Raw genomic sequence first — 21,120 nt, forward strand, 5'->3', positions numbered from 1 at the left:
AGAAATAAGTAGGGCAGCCGATAAGATGATGTTTCTCCCCAGGACAGTCAGTCTCAGAGAAGCAGATTTGGAAATTAAACTTTCTAGGAGTATTCAAAAAGTTTGCATTAACCAAGAGAAGCTAGTTTCTCTAAACTCTAAATTAATGGAAACTCAGTTACCAATTCTGGTCACCACTAAATGTCCTTGAATAATACTTACCATATTCCATCACTTTAAATCTCTGATAGTGTAGTTGACCCTATTGAAAAAAAAATACGTAAGAACATACATACAGTTGTAGTTAGAGTAGCATGTTTAATACATTTTTTAGGCCCAATCCCACCCACACCCATCTTAAATTATAATTGCTGAAATGATTTGATTTAAATTATGGCTCAGCCATCATCAGCTCCTGTTACAGAGTTCCTGCAAGAACCAGCTGAAGATATTTGCACCAAAGAAGCATGCAGGTAGTTCACATATAGCAGATTCAAAACATATATAATGGAGACCTCAGAGAGCTGCCAGTCTGCAGACATCTACATATGGCTGGTTTCTGTAAATAGATATATATATCTGAGTCAGCTAGCTTAAAACTACCTATCATTAAGCATTCACTGTAATCAAGATGAACCATGACAGAACTACCAGCAGTATCTTTGCTAACTCATCCAGAATTAACTCTGGTATCTTAATGCAAGTGGAAGCCCCTACAGCATATATAGAGGACAAGACCACTTAAAAAGCATGTATAATCTTAAGGCTCTTCATTCACTTAAAAAAAAAAAAAAAAAAAAAAACAACCCTAAGATTTAATTATAGTCTATAAGTCTATACTTACTTCAGCAGGGATGTCTTGAGTTGTATCTTCCTGACTATTATTGATTGGTTAAAAATCAAAGGAAGAAATAAGCAACTATACAGAATGTTAAGTTTCTTCTATTTTCCTATTTTTCTGTTTGTTTTTTTCATTTCTTCATTTTCCTCGGAATATCTAAAAGCCTATTCTGGCATAATATTGAAATTTGGTACCTTAGGTCATACACTGCACATTCTTAGGAAAATAATTTTAAAGGTTGTTTGTTTTTTTAACCCACTCTCTTAACATTAAAAAAAAAAACAAAACAAAACAAAACAAAACAGCAGCTATTTTTGTTCTTTGGTGCAATGACAGTTGACCCAAAAAGTCAGGGTGGTGAGACACATTAATTTTGCTTCTATTGTCTTACTCAATTATTCTTCCTTGTTAGGGTGTGAGTAATTTTGAGCAAGCATGCAAGTAATTTGTCAGCAGGCGCATAACCCTCGCTTCTCATTTGTACAGTGCCTTGCCAAAAGCTGCCATCAGTGGGGAAATGGCATGAGGTACCTGGAACCGGAGCTCTGCATCTCGGCTGATCTGCCTGACACCAGGATTACACTGGAGCAATGACCAAATACTCTTTCACAAAGCTTTTTTTGTAATCATTCATCAGTCAGACTGTGCCTCTTTTAACCATATGGGAGATGTAAACACATTCTTTCACAATAAGCAATGTATCAATGGCATAAATAAAGACTCAGAGTATTGCTAGCATAATACATCTTGTACCCATATCTTGCTAACTATTTAATATTCTCAGTGTCAACAAACACATGATGTTGTGGGCAGAAAGTTAAATTATTATACAAAAACAGAATTACTCCTCAAGAGTTTTGTTTGAGGAGAAAGAATATCACTAAGTTACTCTTGAAATATTTATGCCAGCCTTCATTTAAAAATGTGAATAATATGAGGTATAGGTATACACACATTTTTAAAATGTTTGGCTTTAATACTAATAAATAATAGACAGTAATAAAATAATAAAAAGAATAATAGAAAGAATAATTCAAGAAAACCATGCCCACAAATCAAATGAATCAGTCAGAAACATTTTTTGCCTGGTTCAGTAAGAGCCAACTCAGACGGCCTCCCTAACCCTCCCACTGACTGCATGCAAGGAAGGGACAGCAGCAGCCATTCTGGCAACCAGCGGTGCTCCTGTGATCAGATGGGACATTTGGAGGAGCTCCTGCATTCGGATGGGACATTCCAACATAAGGGCTTCCTCCTTCTGGCAGGGCTACTGGTCACAGAGGAAAAGCAGCCAAAAATAATCTCAAGCCTTAAGCAACACAAGAGCAGCAGAAGAACGAAAGGGTTAGATCCCTGTTCTTTTTTTCTTTAAAAAATAAAAACAAAAACCTCCAAGAGGAAAATCTGAGCTCAACTGGGCTAGAAGAACAGACTGAGAAAATGAAAGAGTTTCCAGTTCCCAAAGGACGGGAAGGGAAAGGCTCCTTTTGAAAGCCTGTTTGCTTCTTTGATTAAGACCCTTCTGAGAAACAGGGAAAGACCATGATAGACAGCAGTCTGTCACTAGGAGGTGGCTATTTTCCAAGATTAATATTGCTGGATGCTGCTCAACTGCATGATGATGTCACATCAATATGGAGCTCAGATGTCTGCTTACTTTGCTTAGTTGCAAGAACAATGCCATCCCTACAAGTACCATTTTTGCTAGAGAACTTCCGTTAATATGGTTTGAAATATGCAGCAAAAGAGACTGGATATGGACAGTTGGTTGTGAGGTAGTGCAAAGAAATGTGACTGGCAAGTGAGAAAGCTGCCAGATGTCCCTAAGCCCTGCAACTGTGTGGTTCTTCAAAGAGCCTCACTGAGAATCACAGTAATATCAGTACTTAGATACTTCATTCTTTAAGTAGGAATTAGTTATCCTCTGACAGGTAAGTAAAATCTGTAGTTTGACTGATCAGCAGCAAGGTTCTTTACTTCATCAAGATATGTCAGGTGGAAATGAGCGTGGCAGGAGATGATGAGAGGATGAACAGAGAGCTCTTGCGAGAAAAACACTTGGACCAAGATTCAGGCTGTAAACAACTATAATGGGTCCCATCTCTCTTACCTCATCAAAAGGACTGCAAATCAAGCATTTAAGACCAACCTCCTAGTGCATAAATGTTTAAAATTTTCCTAGCAAAACAGTTCCATCAAAGAAAAATCACATTGGTACCAGTTTCATGATTAAGTCACTGATCACCACAGCAATTGCCATATTTATAATCCCATGCTTGAAAATATACATGTGTAATCCACTATTTTCACATTTGTGCATGTCATAATCCTTACAATCCAAAATACTGCAGTACAAAGTGCTACATGCAGTCCACAATCAGATTACTATTGATTAATCTTAGGAACAGGTATCTTTAGGAGAATGACATTCAGCAAATTTATCCCACGTCTGGTTCATGTACATTTTCTATTTCCACTATCAGGCATGTATATGTCACCCTTGCTGTCAAGAAAACCATGAGCAGAACGTTGCTCCAGCTGGTAGGATGAAAAAGTATCTCCTTGAAAATGAGTTTTTATTTCACCTTAGAAATCAAAACAAATTAATTATACGTTAAAGGAACTGTAAGCAGTAGAAAACAGGTATTAAAGAGAGACTAGAGTGCTTGGCTGCAAATTCTCTAAAAAAAAAAAAAAAAAAAAAAAAAAAACAAAAAAAAACATTTATTACGAAAAGCAAGCCATGAATTGACAGTGTAGGGAAAGGAAAAGACCCTAATATGCCATCCAGATGATTTGGCTGCCAAGCCAGATTTCTCCCTAATGCACACTTTTTTGCCAAACTGGTTTGAAATAGGCCAAATAACAACATTTCAACCCCTCTGCACCATTCTTGTTCTTCAGGGCAGGGCTTCCTCCTTGGTAAATATTGTTCAAATATTTTGAAGTGCATGCTGTTAAATTAGTTTCCCGAAGAGGCAGCTGTTAAGTGCTTAGTTATATACACAACCCAAGAGAGACTTTTCTTTTTGATTCAGATAGGAAAACAAGAACCATGCTTATTCCACTTGGACTGCTTTATTCTGTTTTTATGATCTCTCAAGAAATCAGCATTTCTTAAACCACAAGAGACCTATAACATTCTGTGCACATTGCTCAGACAGATTAATCTGCTCTACAGATTAAAAAAGTGCCGAAAAGAGATCCATATAAGATTGATGTTATAGATCTTGACATCTAAGAACTACAGTTCAGCTTTTGCTCTGCTGTGATGAACCAGCCCCCTTTGAAGTCATTCAGTCCTATTCCAGCAAGCGAGATCTTAGGGATTGTGCCCCCAGTGTTAACTTCTATGGCAACAAAAGGTCTCTGAAGTGAACACAGTCTATGAGCACCCTCTGACTTGTTCTGGCACTATGGCACCACTTGGTTCTCATGTTTTGTGTACCCAGAATTCTGTATAGATCTCCAAACTTCTGTTTAATTCCCCCCGCATGGTCTCCAGAAGCAGTCCCACTGGTGTCACATGTATTCACACCATCAGCTCCCAAGCGAGTTACCAGCACTCATTTACCAACTGCTGTGTATTCAGCAAATCACAAAGGTTTCCTGTGGAGTCCGGTTATGAAAGAAAGTGGCACTTTTTTTTTTTTTTAATTATGATACAACATCAAACTTAACAGATCAAAGAAGAAATAAATAGGGGATCTAGAAGTCAAGCATCACAGAATACACTGTGGATACGCTATAACATACATAAAACCTCAAAAGTTAAAAACTTTGAGGTGTAAAGGATAAAATTCTATAATAATCAACCCCAGTTGAAACTGAAAGTTTTCTTGTATCTGAAACTTTTAAAAATAAAATACTCTTCAAAAATATTTTAGAAAGCCCTCATTGCTTCTGAATCATCACCATTCCTGTGTCATAAATTTCCAAACAACAACTTCCATCAATTAGATTACAAAATGCCTTAAAAGAAAAACTTTTAGATGGGGATATCTGCTACTAAAATTCAGCTACTAAAGGCCTTTCAGCAGCAGGCTCCATAACAGGAAACATAAGATATCCAACTAAAATACAAGGTGGAGACTTGGTAACCAGACTGTAATTACACTGTCTTGAGCTTTCTTGGAAGAGTTTTACTAACACCTGTACACTTATTAAAAGTACAACAGGATGTTTAATAGCAGCAAGCAGCCAGAACCTGATTTAAAACAGGATTCAGAGGCACTACTTCTAAGAATCCAAATTCTGCACACTTGGGAACTGACCTGTAACCACTGGAAGGAAGTGTTATTTACTGATTTTACAGCACTTTGAAGACAAGATGGGAAACACAGAAAGGTTGGACAGCTGGCATTAAATGAGAAAGCTCAGGTCCTAGCATCAGGATAGCTAAGTCATGCAGAGATCACCCCATTTGCAATCTGAAGATGTTTCTAAAGCCCTGAGTAGATCCAAAAGATCCTATGGATACTGTGGACTCAATCAAGCAGAATGAGTCACAGACAAGAAAGTATAGCTACAAAAATGCCAAACTCACCTAAATGCAGGACAGGCATATACTAAGCACTTCTTAGCACTAAATCCAAGTTTTTAGTGATCTTTGCTATCAGGATAGGATTGGTGATCTGCAACTTCATATATGATTCAGAAAAACCTGTACCTCCCTTGATGACAGCTGCAGCACAGGAATATCTTCTCAGAGTGACCTGAGCCACTCACTCACTTTCATTGAACACTGAGTCAATCTTCACAGACTAAAATAGGAACTTCAACACCCATCATAATTTATGTATAGGCATGCTATAAACCTGAAACTGACTCTCCTCCCATATGATCTTGACATTCAAAGCATTCTGGCTAAGACCCAAAAGAAATTTCCCATCAGTTAAGTTCTTCTTTTCCTTTATTCTACAAGGTTTCTTGAATCTTTCATTAATCCAATGGTACAATATGCTACTAGAAAAATAAGTGTGAAACAACTCAATAGACAGAATAATAGTGCATAGCTGCTTAATATACTTTTGCATGATAGGATCATCTAATGTAAGATACTGTGCAGATGCATGCTATGTCATATGGAAATAATGCATACTGCTTTGTTGTTAAGTTCTTTTAACACCAAATTTGAAGATTAAAGCAGAACAAGTGTGAGCTCTGGAGGAAAAGAGTTTGAAAGGAAACAAAATTCTACATGTGGTGTTTTTCCCCCCACAGCTTAAGCATCGTAAGAATAGCCAGGTTTTTCTGGACCCCAAAGCCTACTATATTTTTATTTAAAGATACACTGTTCCTTCTCTCCTCTATTTTTATTTTCATTTTACTATTTAATGACAGAAGGAACCATTTAACCTGACCTCCTTTTATCACAGGTTTAGTTACTTTAGAACTCAGCTACTCCAGCAGTCTGCTTGATTTCAATACATCTACCAAAGAGGCAATCATTCTTGATGCTAAAGCATCAGACAAAAGAGAAGCTTTCTAATCTCATTTTTTTGCTTGTTTGTTCTGGTGATTAAGAACCTGATTGATGAACCCAATATCTGTGCAAAAGAGAAACTGTCTGGTTTCAATTTCTAATAACTGGTTCAAAAAATGCCATCCTCTAATACATTAAAAAGCTTTTTAAAACCTGTAACGGCACCCAGAGATTGGAATCAATCGTTGATTCATTTGATCCTTCAATGTACAGTCAACACTGAACATCTGCAGGTCCCCAGCAAAATGCTTTCCTCCCCATCTCCATCTGCAAACTCTGTCATTGGTTTGTACTAGAAACACCCTGGGGGACTGACATTTGCTCAATACTCAAGCCACTCTCCCTTGATAGACTTTACACATATTGGATTGACATTTCTTCATTAGAATTTTGTACAATAAAAAAAAAACTTTACAAAAATCTGCTACATTAATAAAGCTAGCTATTAAATCCATAATAGCCTAAAAGAATTTAATTCTTTGACAGTGGATTCCCAAATCACCTTTACTGACATTTTTCTCAGAATTCATGCCTTATGACAGTTTTCCATTCATAGCTCACTTACTCTTTCCTGTCAAGGACATATTCATCTTCTGCTTGTCTTCTTAAATCTTCTCACAGTGAAATTCACTAAACCACATAGAGCTCTCATAATACCCACTAAATATTTCCATCTCTGCCACATATTCACTGTTTCTTCATGCTACTGGGCTCTGCCACCTCTGGAATTTCTTTTGTTTCTAGCAAACTTTAAGAACTCTTTCATACTTTCATTAACCATCAAGTTCTCTTCAGGATTTTTACATTTCCTACAAATTCGCAAGAGTTCAGACTTTCTCATTAAAATGGTATCTATCTATTACCCTCTCTTTTTTTTCCCCACTTATTAAATGTTGTCTTTCTTAAATATGAACTGTTTCCTTCATCAATGAAAACAAAAGAATCCTGTTTCTGTTCTAAGTTTATCTTTTCCTAAGAGAGTATTTTGTTAAAGGTAGGAAAAGCATTTTGCAGTGCTTTTCACCTTGAATTGTCTCCTGAAACAATGATGAATAGACAAAAATACTCCAGTTAGATGGGCATTATCTCTGCCCTTGGATATCCTTCATGTCGCTGAAGCATTTCGAACTCTATTTGAAGGATCCCAAACCTGGCATTCAAGGCTATACTCAATGCTAGAACACTATGTTTTAAAAATTAATAATAGGGAAAATTGGATGCTCTTAGTGAAATACAACACAGACAACGTAGGAACGGCTGCATCCCTGCACATCTAACATGAATTCAGGCCAACGTACAACCTTCCGCAGCAGTCAGTATTCTGCCAGCCTGAGACTGGGGGACCTCCTCAACCAGGGGCCAGAGTTTTTCAGTTCTCAATTCTTAACAGGCTTTAGTTCTGTGAATTTGCCCAGCCATTGCCTTTGATCCACTGGGAATTTCACAACAAATGCTCATGATGAGCTCTACAGCTTACTTGTGCCATTTAAATTGGTTTGAAATTGCCCTCTAGCTAAGTTTCAGAAGAGACAGTGAACAAAATGTTCCCTATTTATCTTCTTCTCCTCACTACTCATGACTTGAGAGACTTGTTTTCCTGATGTACTGATGTGTATGCAATACATATTGCACAGGTAAAATATGGAGTATCATTTCCTATCATCTACTGAGATTTTACTTGCCTGTTGACTGTTTTCTCAGCTACTTCACAAGCCTAGATGAATCTGTAGCATTTTTCCTTCAATTTCACATTTTTTCCCTTATTTATTTATTTATTTCAAGAGGGAGTGACATTCATATTCAGATCCTGAGAACAGCTGCTGCCATTTCTTCAGCAGTCTTTTCCTGACTTCAGGATTATTCGTGACTTAGCAGAAAGTCTTATCAAAATTTCTCACTAATTTTTTTCCTCTAGCAGGAGAGCTTTTGAAGAAGCCCACCACCATTACAAGACTTCGTTCTTTGTTTCTTTGTCTGAATCATGCCTCCCCATCTCCTGAAAAGTGCTTGCGCATTTGTGAGAGGGGCTGTGGTGAGAACCAGATCAGGGAACTGGACTAGGTCAAACTAAATAAAACAGTGCTTTAATCTTCAAACTTTTCAATTACTCTGATGCAATTTAGATCTCAGAGTTTTTACAGATGCCTCAGCACTACTGAGAAGATGCTGAACAGCAGCACAGGGATGGGAAGGAGCGGCCAAGCCTAATCATAGAATCACAGAATTGCTCAGGTTGGAAAAGACCTTCAAGATCATCAAGGCCAACTGCAGCCTAACCATACTACTCTCTCTAACTCTAACAACCCACCACTAAATCATGTCCCTGAGCACCACATCCAAACAGTTTTTAAACACATTCAGGGATGGTGACTCAACCACCTTCCTGGGGAGCCTGTTCCAGTGCTTAACAACCCTTTCTGTAAAGTTTTTCCTGATACCCAACCTAAAGCTCCCCTGGTGCAACTTGAGGCCATTTCCCCTTGTCCTGTCACCAGTGAGAAGAGACCAACCCTGCTCTCACTGCAATCACATTTCAGGTATTTGAAGAGAGAACAACTAAGAACAATTTAAAGCATTTTTCCCAGCAAGGACAATAGTAATGAATCCACGCCCCCACGAAAATGTGTTGAAAGAATCTAGTCTTGATCATCAGTTGAACACCTCATCTACCTCAGCCTACAGAAATCTAAGAAGCATATAACTGGCAAATATCATTCTGAAGTTATACATAATCAAATGAGATTTTCTGCTTCTGCCTCATATTATTAGGAAACATTATGCAGTTCTGTTTGTATTTGCTAAATGACTCTGAACAGTTGTTGCAAGCCAATTTGGAAATGCAGTTCCCATACGACAGGGATGTAGAGCAGTCTGAATAAATTTGACACACGCAGTCTTGAACAACTAAACCTCCAGCTATTTCAACAATGCATTTACCAGTGTATGAGAATCTTAAAGGATTTGGACTGATAGGACTGTTACCAAAGCAACATGCAAAATAAATTATACCAGCTTTGTTATGAAATAGTTCTGCTTTAGCCTTCATCATTTCTATTTTGCATAGTTATTTTTTTCCTCAGTAACACTTGAGTCACTGTGAATTGCTGAAACACCACTAAGACTAAACAGACATTTGTGAATGACAGTCTTGGATGCCACACCCTTTGAGACAGTGACTGGCTGCACACCAGAGAACAGTGAATTTCTGTGTATTAGCTTTCAAAATAAAGGTAAGGTTGTTTCACTTAAAAAAAAAAACAAAAAAACAGTACTCCATATGTTCTTTCTTCAATACGTTTTCAAATAACACACTTTAGAATCAAAATCCAGTCCTTAGGATAAAATAAGCATGCTTGCTTCTTTATTTTTTTAAAATATATTTTCTTCTTAATGTATTTACTTACAAAACCATCCACTACTGAAAAGCTTGTGAGGTTTACATAGTTTTGAGGGGTTTCACGTGAAAGAAAGATTTCCCCTCATGGTCCATACTTATTTCTGGTTTTACTTCAGCAAAGCAAACACTATTTTATTCACATTTATCAGGACAAATGAAATTTTGCTGTAAGCTGACAGTGTTAATACTCACATTCACTTCCACATCTATGGACCAGTCTCCTAGTGGAGGGTTCTTTGATAACTGAAATTTTTTTGAAACTACACCTAAATCACCCTCCTCCTCCAACCACTGCTGAATCAACTTCTTCCGAGGGTCCTAGAAAAAAAAGTCAGGTTCCATGTCAAACGCAAGTGGCTTCACTAGCAAGATTGAGGCATCAATATATACAACCTGTGTTTGGCACGTAAAGTTGGAATATATGAAAAATTCCCATGTATAACAAGGTTCCCATGCATACTTACTCTGATATATATATTTAGAGAAGGTTTGTAAGGTTTGAGATCAGGATAGACCGTGACAATCCGAAACATGACATCCTGTCCAGGTTTGTATGTAGATTTATCAGTCTGAATGAATACAGAGATACTCTTTGCCACGTATGTCAAGCTGGTACGGTTAGAGAAGACGCGCTGGCCATCAGCATGGCCCTCCACCAGTAATTCATAAGTCCCAGAAACACTTTCCAATGGCAACTAAAAAGAGAACAGTGACTCATTGTTAATTACCCAAGATATAACTGAAGATGTTATTATACCATAAAACATTTGCCATTAAGGTCTCTGCCCTGTCAACTTATGTAAACACTCAAAAAGAGGAACAGGACTTCAGGACTCTGTCACTTCAACAATTACACAGAAATGTACTCTCAGAGGCAACCTTCCAAAATATTTGTATATGATTTTTGCTAGATTTGATTTTCAATAATGTAAGTGGGTATGCATTCATACACCATTAAGAGGCAATCACATTCTGCTCTCTTTTCTTTTTACAGTTATTGAGAAATTTCTTGCATTTGATCTTGGGGGCTATTTTCTTCAGACTTTGGCATTTTCTAGCAATTTACTTTCCAGAAATATAAGAGTTGAAGAAGCTACATGTGGGCAAGATGAGCAGGACGGAAAGAAAACCTTGTGCATCTCTTTATAAGCTTCACCTTCACACCTTTTAGAGTAGAACAATTAAATTCAGAATGGGAGTCTCCTGAGAAGCTGGGTATGGCTTTTCAATGGAAACTGACTAATTTTTTCTCATCTCAGTGCTTTTAATGATTCATAATTACAGTAAGTATTGCAGCTCAACCAGTAAGTTAACTATTCTTCGCGAAGCATGAAGAACAAACGTAGAGATATTTTATACAGTTAGCTGAAATGCTTTATTAAGGACAGACACTGAAAGCTCCTTCAGCACTGGCAGCAAACATGGGCAGACATCACTAGCAAGGAAAGTTGGACCACATAAGACAAGAATGCTCAGGTGTCTCCCTCCAGTGACTAGGAGAAATCTGGACCTCACAATTTAGATGCACCAGTTCATTTTCTGCACTTAGATGGAGGAACCTCAGCTACAGGAGGTCTAAAGGCTCTAAGCAGAACTGCCACGGAACATGGAGATGTCACCTTGAGCAGAGCCTGCACAGACAAGGAACGACCCCAGGTGCATTCCAGCCCAGATTCAAACTTCTGTCCTGCCATCTGCTTGGAACTCTCTCTTTGAAGATGGAAAGGGTTTAACAAAGCACACAGCTGGTTCCAGCAAGTAGCACTGCTAAAAAGCTTAGGAGTCACATGCTTCTGTTTGTTGTCAGAACAGTAAATCTGGACTAAAGCCTCTAAAGTTAAGGCAACTAAAACAGACGGGCTTACATTTTTCAGCAAAACATATGGAAATTAAGCTCCCCTCTTGCACTGATAATGAAAATTACATCTGTTAACTCACTAGGCCCAGCACTTCAAAAGTATTCAACCAAGCTTTTTAATGAAATGCTGCCTTGCTGTCAAAACTCATTTTAAGAGCATACAGTGAGGTAATGGATTTTTTCCCAAAAGAGGAAGAATACGACACAGTAACAAATACCACAAATGCAAATGTCTCTAACAAATACATTTCTTCCTCTATGTATTTACCTACACACAGGGATTAACTACAATTTCATCCCTCTCTGCTGAGTTTCTGTTTTGAAAAACAATTTAGAAGGAAAAATCATTGAGAGGAAAAATAAATAGGCTCTCTTTTTCCACCCCCAACAGGCATATGATGACACAGGAGAAAAGGTACCCTTTAAAATCTGAACTTATACAACCAAATCCTAGGTGCAAAACTCTAGACTGAAATTGACTCCGCATTTCCTTCAACTGCAGGTCATCATATACACATTGCCAAGAACATATGATTCACACATTTCAACATTCAAACTTTCTCGCCAAGTATTCTGGAATATATTAGACAGGAGGAACAGCCTTAGTTACTACATCTGCCAAATATAACCTCAGAATTAATTCATTTAAGAATACTACCGTTTATTTAACATGTTTTATTCCCTAAGAGGCAGACAGGATTTTCTGCAACTCCCAAACACATTACAAACCTTCAGTGTCAAATTAGGGGTAAAATAAGCTTGTTTTTTCTCATTGTAGCTATGAATAGTGCTTTTACATCATTATTTTAAAACACTTGCAAGGGCTGTCTTTAATTTCTTCTTTAAAAGTCTACAATCATCACTTACAGACCTTCTGTCTTTTTTTCTGTAGCCTTTTCCTATCATGAATAAAGCGACACAGGTTTTTCCCCTGATTTTTAATGTCTTGGTACTTTTTATATCATAATGTGGTGACAAAGCTGCCTGTTGTACCTTTGTAGATGCAAAATCCAAAGACAATAAAAGTTTGCATTGTACTGCAGTGCATTAGGACATCTGAGGTTGCCACACTAGTTTCCAAGTCAATTAGCCACACTAATAGTAGCCACACTCATGGAAATTGAATTAACACAATGTTTCTGGAAGCTCACTGCTAAAGTAAGAGTAATTATTTGCCTCAACCCCACCAGTTCCTTCTCCAAAAGGCTATATCTCAACCCATGTATGAGATAGGCATTTTTTAACAGTACTGTCAACGGTTTACGGGCGTTAGGCCCGATTCCGTGACAAAGGGGACGGGGGACCCAAGGGCCCACGTCCCGGGAAAAGGGGAAAGGGGAAAAGGGTAGGGAGATGGCCCTGAGAGCAAAGAACAGCGGCAACAATCTGAGGAGAAACAAACTAATTTACTAAATAAAATATCGGAATGCAAAACAACACACTATAATACAATATAATTACAATTTAAGCTGATAAATCCAACACAGAGAGAGAGAATGTCCCAAAATCAAGGTAGGCCTTACTCTACTACCGACGATAAGACGGCTGGAGAGCGAGGTGCTGCCAAGACGAGAGACGGAGGAAAAAAAGGGACGAGGTCTCGTGATCTGCAAGTTTTTATACTGCGAGCTTCTATCTTTTCCCTCCGGCTGGAAAATGGTAACAAAGGAGCAAAGTACCGTGGGGACTGTAGTAGTCCTTCTCTTCTGAGAACTAGGTATGTCCACTACATGATGTTATGATGTGGAATACCAATAACTGAAAATCACAAAACCATGACAAGTACCTAGCAGAAACTTACTGTAAAAAACATTTTATCTTAGTTGATACACTCCCCAACTGTATTGTATCACTATCCTTGTGGATAGTGGCACCTCTAACATAAGAGAGAAAATGGCCATTTCAAGCCCTTCTTCTGACCACATCAGCCACCCTCACGAGCACCTCAGACAAGGAAGCTCTTGGCCGCTCTGGAAAGTATGACAGCTGAAACCATTACCCACCTTGTGCTACCAGCCAAGTATACTTTGAGCAATACAGAAGTCTACCACAGTTACATGAACAACAAAAAAAATCTCACCATTAAAAAATGAGTCAGTTCTTCTAACCTGATGTTACATTCAAACAGAACCCAACCACTCCCCTCCCATCCCTGCAACACATCCTGAGTGTTTGAGAAATATGTAAGGGGCTCTCAAGGAAGGCATTGTTTCATTAGAGCTGTGGTAAGGCAGGCTGGCAAATTTAGATTGAGCTGGATAGAGGGTTCCCTATTTTGTTTATTGTATACTTGAAGTTCTACAACAGTTAGACTCTTAGTACTACTAAAGTGATTATGGAATTCAGTTTTGTAGAAGCCTAATAAGACATAAGGATGCTCTTGGACTGGGCAAATTATATTGAAGAACTTGCTAATCTAACCTGTTTGGGGTTTTGTGTGTTTTTTTTTTTTTAATTGAATTGTTAATGCTATTGTTAATGTTTCCTAATTTATGGTTTGTACAGATATATTTCAACCTAGAAGTCTTGACAATTTTGAACTGCCCATCATTACTGATTATACATTTATCAAATATTTCCAGACTATTTCATAAGACATACATTTAACTTGAGATCAAAATCTAAACCTACTGCACTTAGGGATATTCAGGCTTACAGATGTTTAAAAAACCAAAGAGTTTGGTAAAAAGCTTTTTTTCCTGACACAAATACCTAATTCTTTAGATCAACTTTCAGGATAAGCATACAGGATTATAAATTCAGAATGCCTACTCAGTAAACAATTATGCATTTTTGCATTATGTATCATTCATTTTTGTTGACTAGTTAGTACTATGTACTTTCACTGAATGCATGTTTACAAATAATCAAGAAGACTATGAATAAATAAGAGCAATATTTTCATTTTAATTTAATATTTCTCAGTTATTAGAACGACAAAGATGATAAAGAGTCTGGAGTATCTCCTATACAAAGAAAGGCTGGGAGACCTGGGTCTGTTCAGCTTGGAGAAGAGCATATTGAGGGGGGATCTGATCAATGTTTATAAATATCTAAAATGCACAAGGTAACTGGATGAGGCCAGATTCTTTTCAGTGGTGCACAGTAATAGGACAAGGAACAATGGCCAAAAACTGGAACACAGGAAGTTTCACACAAATATGCAGAACTTCTTTACAGTAAGAGTGACAGAGCACTGGAACAGGTTGCACAGAGGGGTTGTGGAATCTCCTTCTTTGGAGATATTCAAGACCTGTCTGGATGCCTACCCGTGCAACCTATTGTAGGGAACCTGAGTTAGCAGGGGGGTTGGACTCAGTGAGCTCTAGAGGTCCCTTCCAACACCTGCAATTCTGTGACTCTCTGATTTCTTTTCACAATTATTTCAGCTCTAGTAAGCCTTCAAAATGTGACAGAAATAGGGGTGTTGGTATCAGCTGGTAAAAAAAAAACAGTCATAAAGGAAAGATTGGGGCTCAATCTTTATGATAGTTTGTGATGATGCTGGAAGTCAGGTCACAAATTCTGTAATTACTTGCAACAAGCTGTGGAGCACTTGATGTGAAAATTTTTGGCTTAATGGTCAGCAAATACATTCATACATCTCATCAACATTAACTGCTGAAAAATCTCAGGCAGTCAATATTTTCTTCAAAGGAAAGGAAATAAATACTTACTGCTGGAAGAACAAGAGTTCCAAAGGAATCTGAAAAATAAAAGAAAGAAAGAAAGAAAGAAAGAAAGAAAGAAAGAAAACAGTGTCAAAAACAAATTTTATAAACACTGAACGTTAACATAACCACATTAATTTGCAGATCAACTCTCCTCCCTATTCCCACAGTGCCCAAAATACCCACTGGACACTTGAACCCCCTTGCTGTGGCTCCTCCAACCAACTCTCAGTGTACATGGACAACCCATTCAGCCCTCATGCACAGGGTGCAATCAGCTGGCCCAGATGCACATGCTGCTCAGCCAGCTGGCTGCTGCCACATGCTGCCTGGAAATGAAACTGATGTGACTGCTGCACTGGTCAATATTGATATGTCATTCTTGTATTTCATTCAGCTTCATCAGGAATCTGCAGGGGGAGGTCACTGTCAGGGGAGTGGGACTCATCATGAGATGTAGGGGAAGAGTTTCCTGGGATTATCAGAGAATCACAGAACATCCCAAGTCGGAAGGGACATACAGGGATCACCGCGTCCAACTCCCAGCTCCACACAGCACCACCCGACATTCAAACCCTATGTCTGAGAATGTTGTCCAAATGCTGATTGAACACCTATAGCTCGGTGCCGTGCCCACTGCCCTGGGCAGCCTGTTCCACGCCCACCGCCCTCTGGTGCAGAACCTGTCCCTAACCCCCATCTGACCCTCCCCTGACAAAGCTCCATGCCGTTCTCTGGTTCCCTCGGGCCCTGTCGCTGCCATCAGAGACCAGACCTCAGCGCTGCCCCTCTGCTCCCCCTGAGGAGCTGCAGCCGCCATGAGGCCTCCCCTCAGCTCCTCTGCTTTAGGCTGAACAGACCAAGGGACCTCAGCCACTCCTCATATGTCCTGCCCTCTAGGTCCTTCACCATTATGCAAGGCTTACAACAGAATGTTTAGGAGAGGAACCAAAGATTGGAAAAGGGATAGACGTAGGTGATTTAAGGAGGAACCAGTCTGGGAATACAAGAGGACTTAGGGGACAAAGCAGCCGGTCAAACAAAAAAAGAGGTTGGTCAAAACATTTGTCTTGCCATGCCTTGTGCCTGATCAGTATGTTCTGTCCTGTCCTCTTATTAAACTCAATTTTAATTGGTTTGGGTTTTTTTTGTTTTGTTTTTGTTTTTGTTTTTGTTTGGTTTGGTTTTTATGTGAGGCACTCTAATCTGGATGCACATGTGAGATCTAACCACTAGTAATAGGTGCAGAATTACGGATCAGAGGGCCCGTGTTTAGGTGCCAGCTGGAGAGACAGGAGTGTGCAAATACAGTACTGGCGTGCATGTCAGTGTGTGATCACTGACAGAGATCAGACTTGGTCAGCCAGCAGTGGGTGAAGTTCCCTGCGAGCCAGGGATATTGTCCCTGAGGTTGAGGAGCACCTGGAGGAGTTGGTATTGGAGGGAGCAGGAGGGCCAGGTCAACAGCAAGAGACTGTGAGGCCTGGGGGTGCACCAAAAGACCTGGTTTTGTGCTGGGGGCATGTGGGTATGCATTTCTCCTTCTCTGTGCAGGACACAACCAAGAGAAGAATGGATGTAGGACCACATACTGGAAAAACTGGACAGCTTACTGGTGGGATCCACGGTGGGTACATGTATGCACGCTTAAGTGTGCAAGGAGGTCTGTGTACTAGCAACTGGAGCAAGGCCTGCATGCTCAGATACTGGGAAGATCAATATTCAGTGCCAGCTACTGGGGAGACTGTCTAAGCCCAGCTATGGCAGAGACCCAAACTGTGGACAGGTGTATATATATGTGTGTGTTCCCATCAAGCAGACCTTCGTCCTGATCAGCTGGAGGTGAGATGAAGGCGCTGTTTGTGTGAGTACAGCATGCCTGTCTGTGCCAAACTGTGTAACTAGCCATGTGGATGTATGTAGCACATACATGTACCTGTGTGTCTGTGTGCCTACTAGGAACATGTATTTGGCCTCACTACTGGTTGGGCCTGGGGCATGGAGCCACATCAGCCTCTGCTTTGCCAGGATGCTAGATTTAGCAACTCCCTAACAGTCACAGCAGTCTCAAATCTGCTAAAAGAGCTGGACACACAGCCCAAAGAAATTGAAATGCAATGCTCCACTTAAATAAGGGCCTCCAAGGTGCCAACAGACTCTGAACAAGGAGGGACCTACCTGAACAAGGAGGATATGTTTTGGCATTGCTCTCCTTGAAAACAAATCCCCTCTTGGGTATATCTGTTCCTGGACCAAAGCATTCCTCCATTTCTGGAAATAGGCTGATTCTACACCTCCTGCACATTTAAGAGAAACCCAGGATATTTTGCATTCATCTCTTCTACAGCTAGGTGGGTGAGTACATTTTCTAGTCATTTTTATCAAGAAAACTTCTCTGAAAGGAATGAAAAAGGGAAAAGACTTTAAACTGCATTCCTTTAAAGAAAAAGAAAGGCAACTGGCAAAAAATTCCTTAATCCTAGTCCCTCCCTCCTGCTTGGGGTTTCCACTGCTATGGGGACAAACATGAAACAATGTCAGCAGCATGACCATCCTGTGCCTCTACAACAAGCTAAAGATGCATCTTCACTGAGTGCTGGCTCTCATCCACATATATCCACCCCTCCCCTCTCTTACGTATGCGGCTGATGGAAGATGTGATACCTTTTGCAGGGTTGCAAAAGTTACGAACCTCAGAGCAGTATTGCAGAAATGTTACTTCTCCATTTGGTGGGAGCAGACTCCATGTTCTCCACTTGAATTTTTTTTTACATTCACATACTCTGAAACATCTTTACTATCTACTCAGTCTTCTATTCCACCTGAGTTACTATTTTCTATTAATTCTGTAGCTGGACAAAGTTTTCAAAGCCATGCACAGCATTTATCACCCTTAAGCAACAGAGCACACAGAATTAACCATTCTCACTGTATTACATCAACTTGGGAACACATAACTATCATATTACTGTGCAGGGCTTAATATAACTTAATATTTTAACTATTTCAGATGACATGACCTCAAATTTTCTCACAATCCAAATAAACGTGCTGTAATTGCTACAGCTTTTATTTTAATTATTTAATGTGGGAGCTTTTTTTTACTTTAATGGTGTTGCCTCTCAGTGCCATCACCTCTCTTATCGCAGCATTACTAGCCGATTTTTTCTTGGTTTTACAGACTTTTTTTGACAGAGGTTGGAAAAGAGTTGCCACCTTGCAGCTAATAAAACCTATAGCTATTAGCATTCAGACATGCTTAACAGTTTTAATGGCAAAAATACATTTTTGTATTTTAATAATTTACCTATTAGTACCATATAATTTAAATAAGTAGTACAACACTGCAGCATTCACTTTTCATGTGTATCAACAGAATCATTTTGTAATTTCCATTGTTACACCTTTTTGTAATTCCTAGGAAGTTCATGTCTATTTTTCACTCAACTGTTAAACCAGCATATGGGTTACATACATTCTACACAGAACTGCTGCCCTGGCAAAGTTGTCTTCCATAGGCATCTGAATGTTAGCTCTGAGATAATTAAAAAGAAAAATTCAATGTGAGTATTGCATTATCATAGAATCATAGAATGGTTTGGGACCTTTAAGATCATCTACTCCCAACCTCCCTGCTATAGGTAGGGACACATCTCTCTAGACCAGGTTGCTCAAAGCCCCATCCAGTCTGGCCTTGAATGCTTCCAGGGAGGAAGCATTCACAGCCTCACTGGGCAACCTGTTCCAGTGTCTCACCACCCTCACAGTAAAGAATTCTTCCTTATATCTAGTCTAAATCTACCCTCTTCCAGTTTAAAACCATTTCCCCTTGTCCTGTCGCTACTTGCCCTTATAAAAAGTCCCTCCCCAGCTTTCCTGTAGGCCCCCTTCAGGTACTGGAAAGCTGCTATGAGGTCCCCCCGGGGCCTTCTCTTCTCCCCCAGCTCTCTCAGCCTGTCCTCACAGGGGAGGTGCTCCAGCCCTCTAATCATCTTTGTGACCCTCCTCTGGACCTGCTCCAACAACTCATGTCCTTCTTGTGCTGGGGGCTCCAGAACTGGATGCAGTACTCCAGGTGGGTTCTCATGAGAGCAGAGTAAAGGTGCAGAATCACCTCCCTTGACCTGCTGGTCACACTTCTCTTGATGCAACCCAGGATATGGTTGGCCTTCTGGGCTGCAAGTGCACATTGCTGGCTCATGTTGAATCTTTCATCAGTTGACACTCCCAAATCCTTCTCCTCGGGGCTGCTCTTAAGCCATTCTCCACCCAATCTGTATCTGTGCTTGAGATTGCCCTGACCCAGATGCAGGACTTTGCACTTACCTGTCTCTTGAAATACATGCTGTGATTCTGAAAGTCACCATGGCAAATTTGCTATTGACTTCTAGGGGCCTTTTCTTCCCCAGAAGAACATCAAGACTAGCCTTCTTACAGTTGGGAAAACTTAATGACCCCCTTGATCCTGAACTTCATTGCATTCGAAGTCAAAACATTTATTTGACATCTGAACTCCAGTAAACACTGATTTAAAACAAATCATTCCTTTGACAGCAGCAAGTAGAAGGCAGTCCAGATGGATTGAAAGCAGTATGTCCCTGCTGCTGTTAGTGCACTAGAGGAAAACTCCCATTCAGCATGTACCATCTATTCAAATTATAACTTGGGTTAAATCAAGTGACTCACATCCTGCTAATGATGCCTGTGGGCAGCACACTTAATTACTTCATTCTGGTATTCAGCAGTTTAGCAAAGATGGGTAGCATCTGGCCCTGAACAGCACAGTTCTTTCCACATGTTCATGCTACTGTTGAAGCCACAGTTTTTCCTGCCATCCATTTGTGGGTGAGAGGAGTGGATACTGTCCCACTGTAACAGTGGAACAAGTTCGAGACCTCCTCTTGAAACTGAATGTGTGGAAGTCCATGGGGCCAGATGACATCCATCCTAGGGTTCTGAGAGAGATGGCTGATGTGGTTGCCGAGCCACTCTCCATCATATTTGAAAAATCATGGCTGTCTGGTGAAGTCCCCGGTGACTGGAGAAAGGGAAACATTACTCCCATTTTTAAGAAAGGGAAAAAGGATGACCCGGAGAACTACAGGCCGGTGAGCCTCACCTCTGTGCCTGGGAAGATCATGGAGCAGATCCTCCTAGAAGACATGTTAAGACACATACGTGACAAGGAGGTGATCCGAGACAGCCAGCATGGCTTCACCAAGGGCAGATCTTGCCTGACCAATCTGGTGGCCTTCTACGATGAAGTGATGGCATCGGTGGATGGGAGGAGGGTGATGGATGTCATCTACTTGGACTTCTCCAAAGCCTTTGACAAGGTCCCTCATCACATCCTTCTCTCCAAATTGGAGAGGTATGGATTTGAAGGATGGACTGTTCGGTGGGTTAAGAACTGGTTGGCTGGTCGCAGCCAAAGGGTTGTGATAAATGGTTCTGTGTCAGGGTGGAGGCCGGTCACAAGTGGCGTCCCCCAAGGCTCAGTCCTGGGACCGGTGCTCTTCAATGTCTTTATCAATGACATAGACGATGGAATCGAGTGTACCCTCAGCAAGTTTGCAGATGACACCAAGCTGAGCGGTGCAGTTGATACATTGGAAGGAAGGGAAGCCATCCAGAGGGACCTGGACAGGCTGGACAAGTGGGCCCACGAGAACCTAATGAGGTTCAACAAGGCCAAGTGCAGGGTGCTGCACTTAGGCCGGGGCAATCCCAGGTATTTATACAACCTGGGGGAAGAAGTACTTGAAAGCAGCCCTGCGGAGAGGGACTTCAGGGTCCTGGTGGACGAGAAGCTGGACATGAGCCAGCAGTGTGCGCTGGCAGCCCGGAGGGCCAACTATGTTCTGGGCTGCATTAAAAGAGGAGTGGCCA

At 40.3% G+C, this 21,120-nt stretch overlaps 1 protein-coding gene across 3 annotated transcripts in view; it reads right to left on the reverse strand.

The window, feature by feature from the left end:
- CD109 (CD109 molecule) overlaps positions 1-21,120 on the reverse strand; it is an 88,319-nt gene that overhangs the window by 52,184 nt on the left and 15,015 nt on the right. For all 3 annotated transcript variants that reach the window (XR_002437379.1, XR_002437380.1, XM_021392831.1), the window contains exons 3-6: positions 15,238-15,266; positions 10,167-10,397; positions 9,895-10,020; positions 202-241 (exon numbers count right to left, since the gene is read on the reverse strand). Coding sequence is in view for 1 of the 3 variants with exons in the window: in XM_021392831.1 (XP_021248506.1) it covers positions 202-241; positions 9,895-10,020; positions 10,167-10,397; positions 15,238-15,266 (426 nt within the window). In the remaining 2 variants the exon portion in view is untranslated. The remainder of the gene's footprint in view (positions 1-201; positions 242-9,894; positions 10,021-10,166; positions 10,398-15,237; positions 15,267-21,120) is intronic.

Source organism: Numida meleagris, chromosome 3, assembly GCF_002078875.1.
Source record: "Numida meleagris isolate 19003 breed g44 Domestic line chromosome 3, NumMel1.0, whole genome shotgun sequence".
NCBI lineage: Eukaryota > Metazoa > Chordata > Aves > Galliformes > Numididae > Numida > Numida meleagris.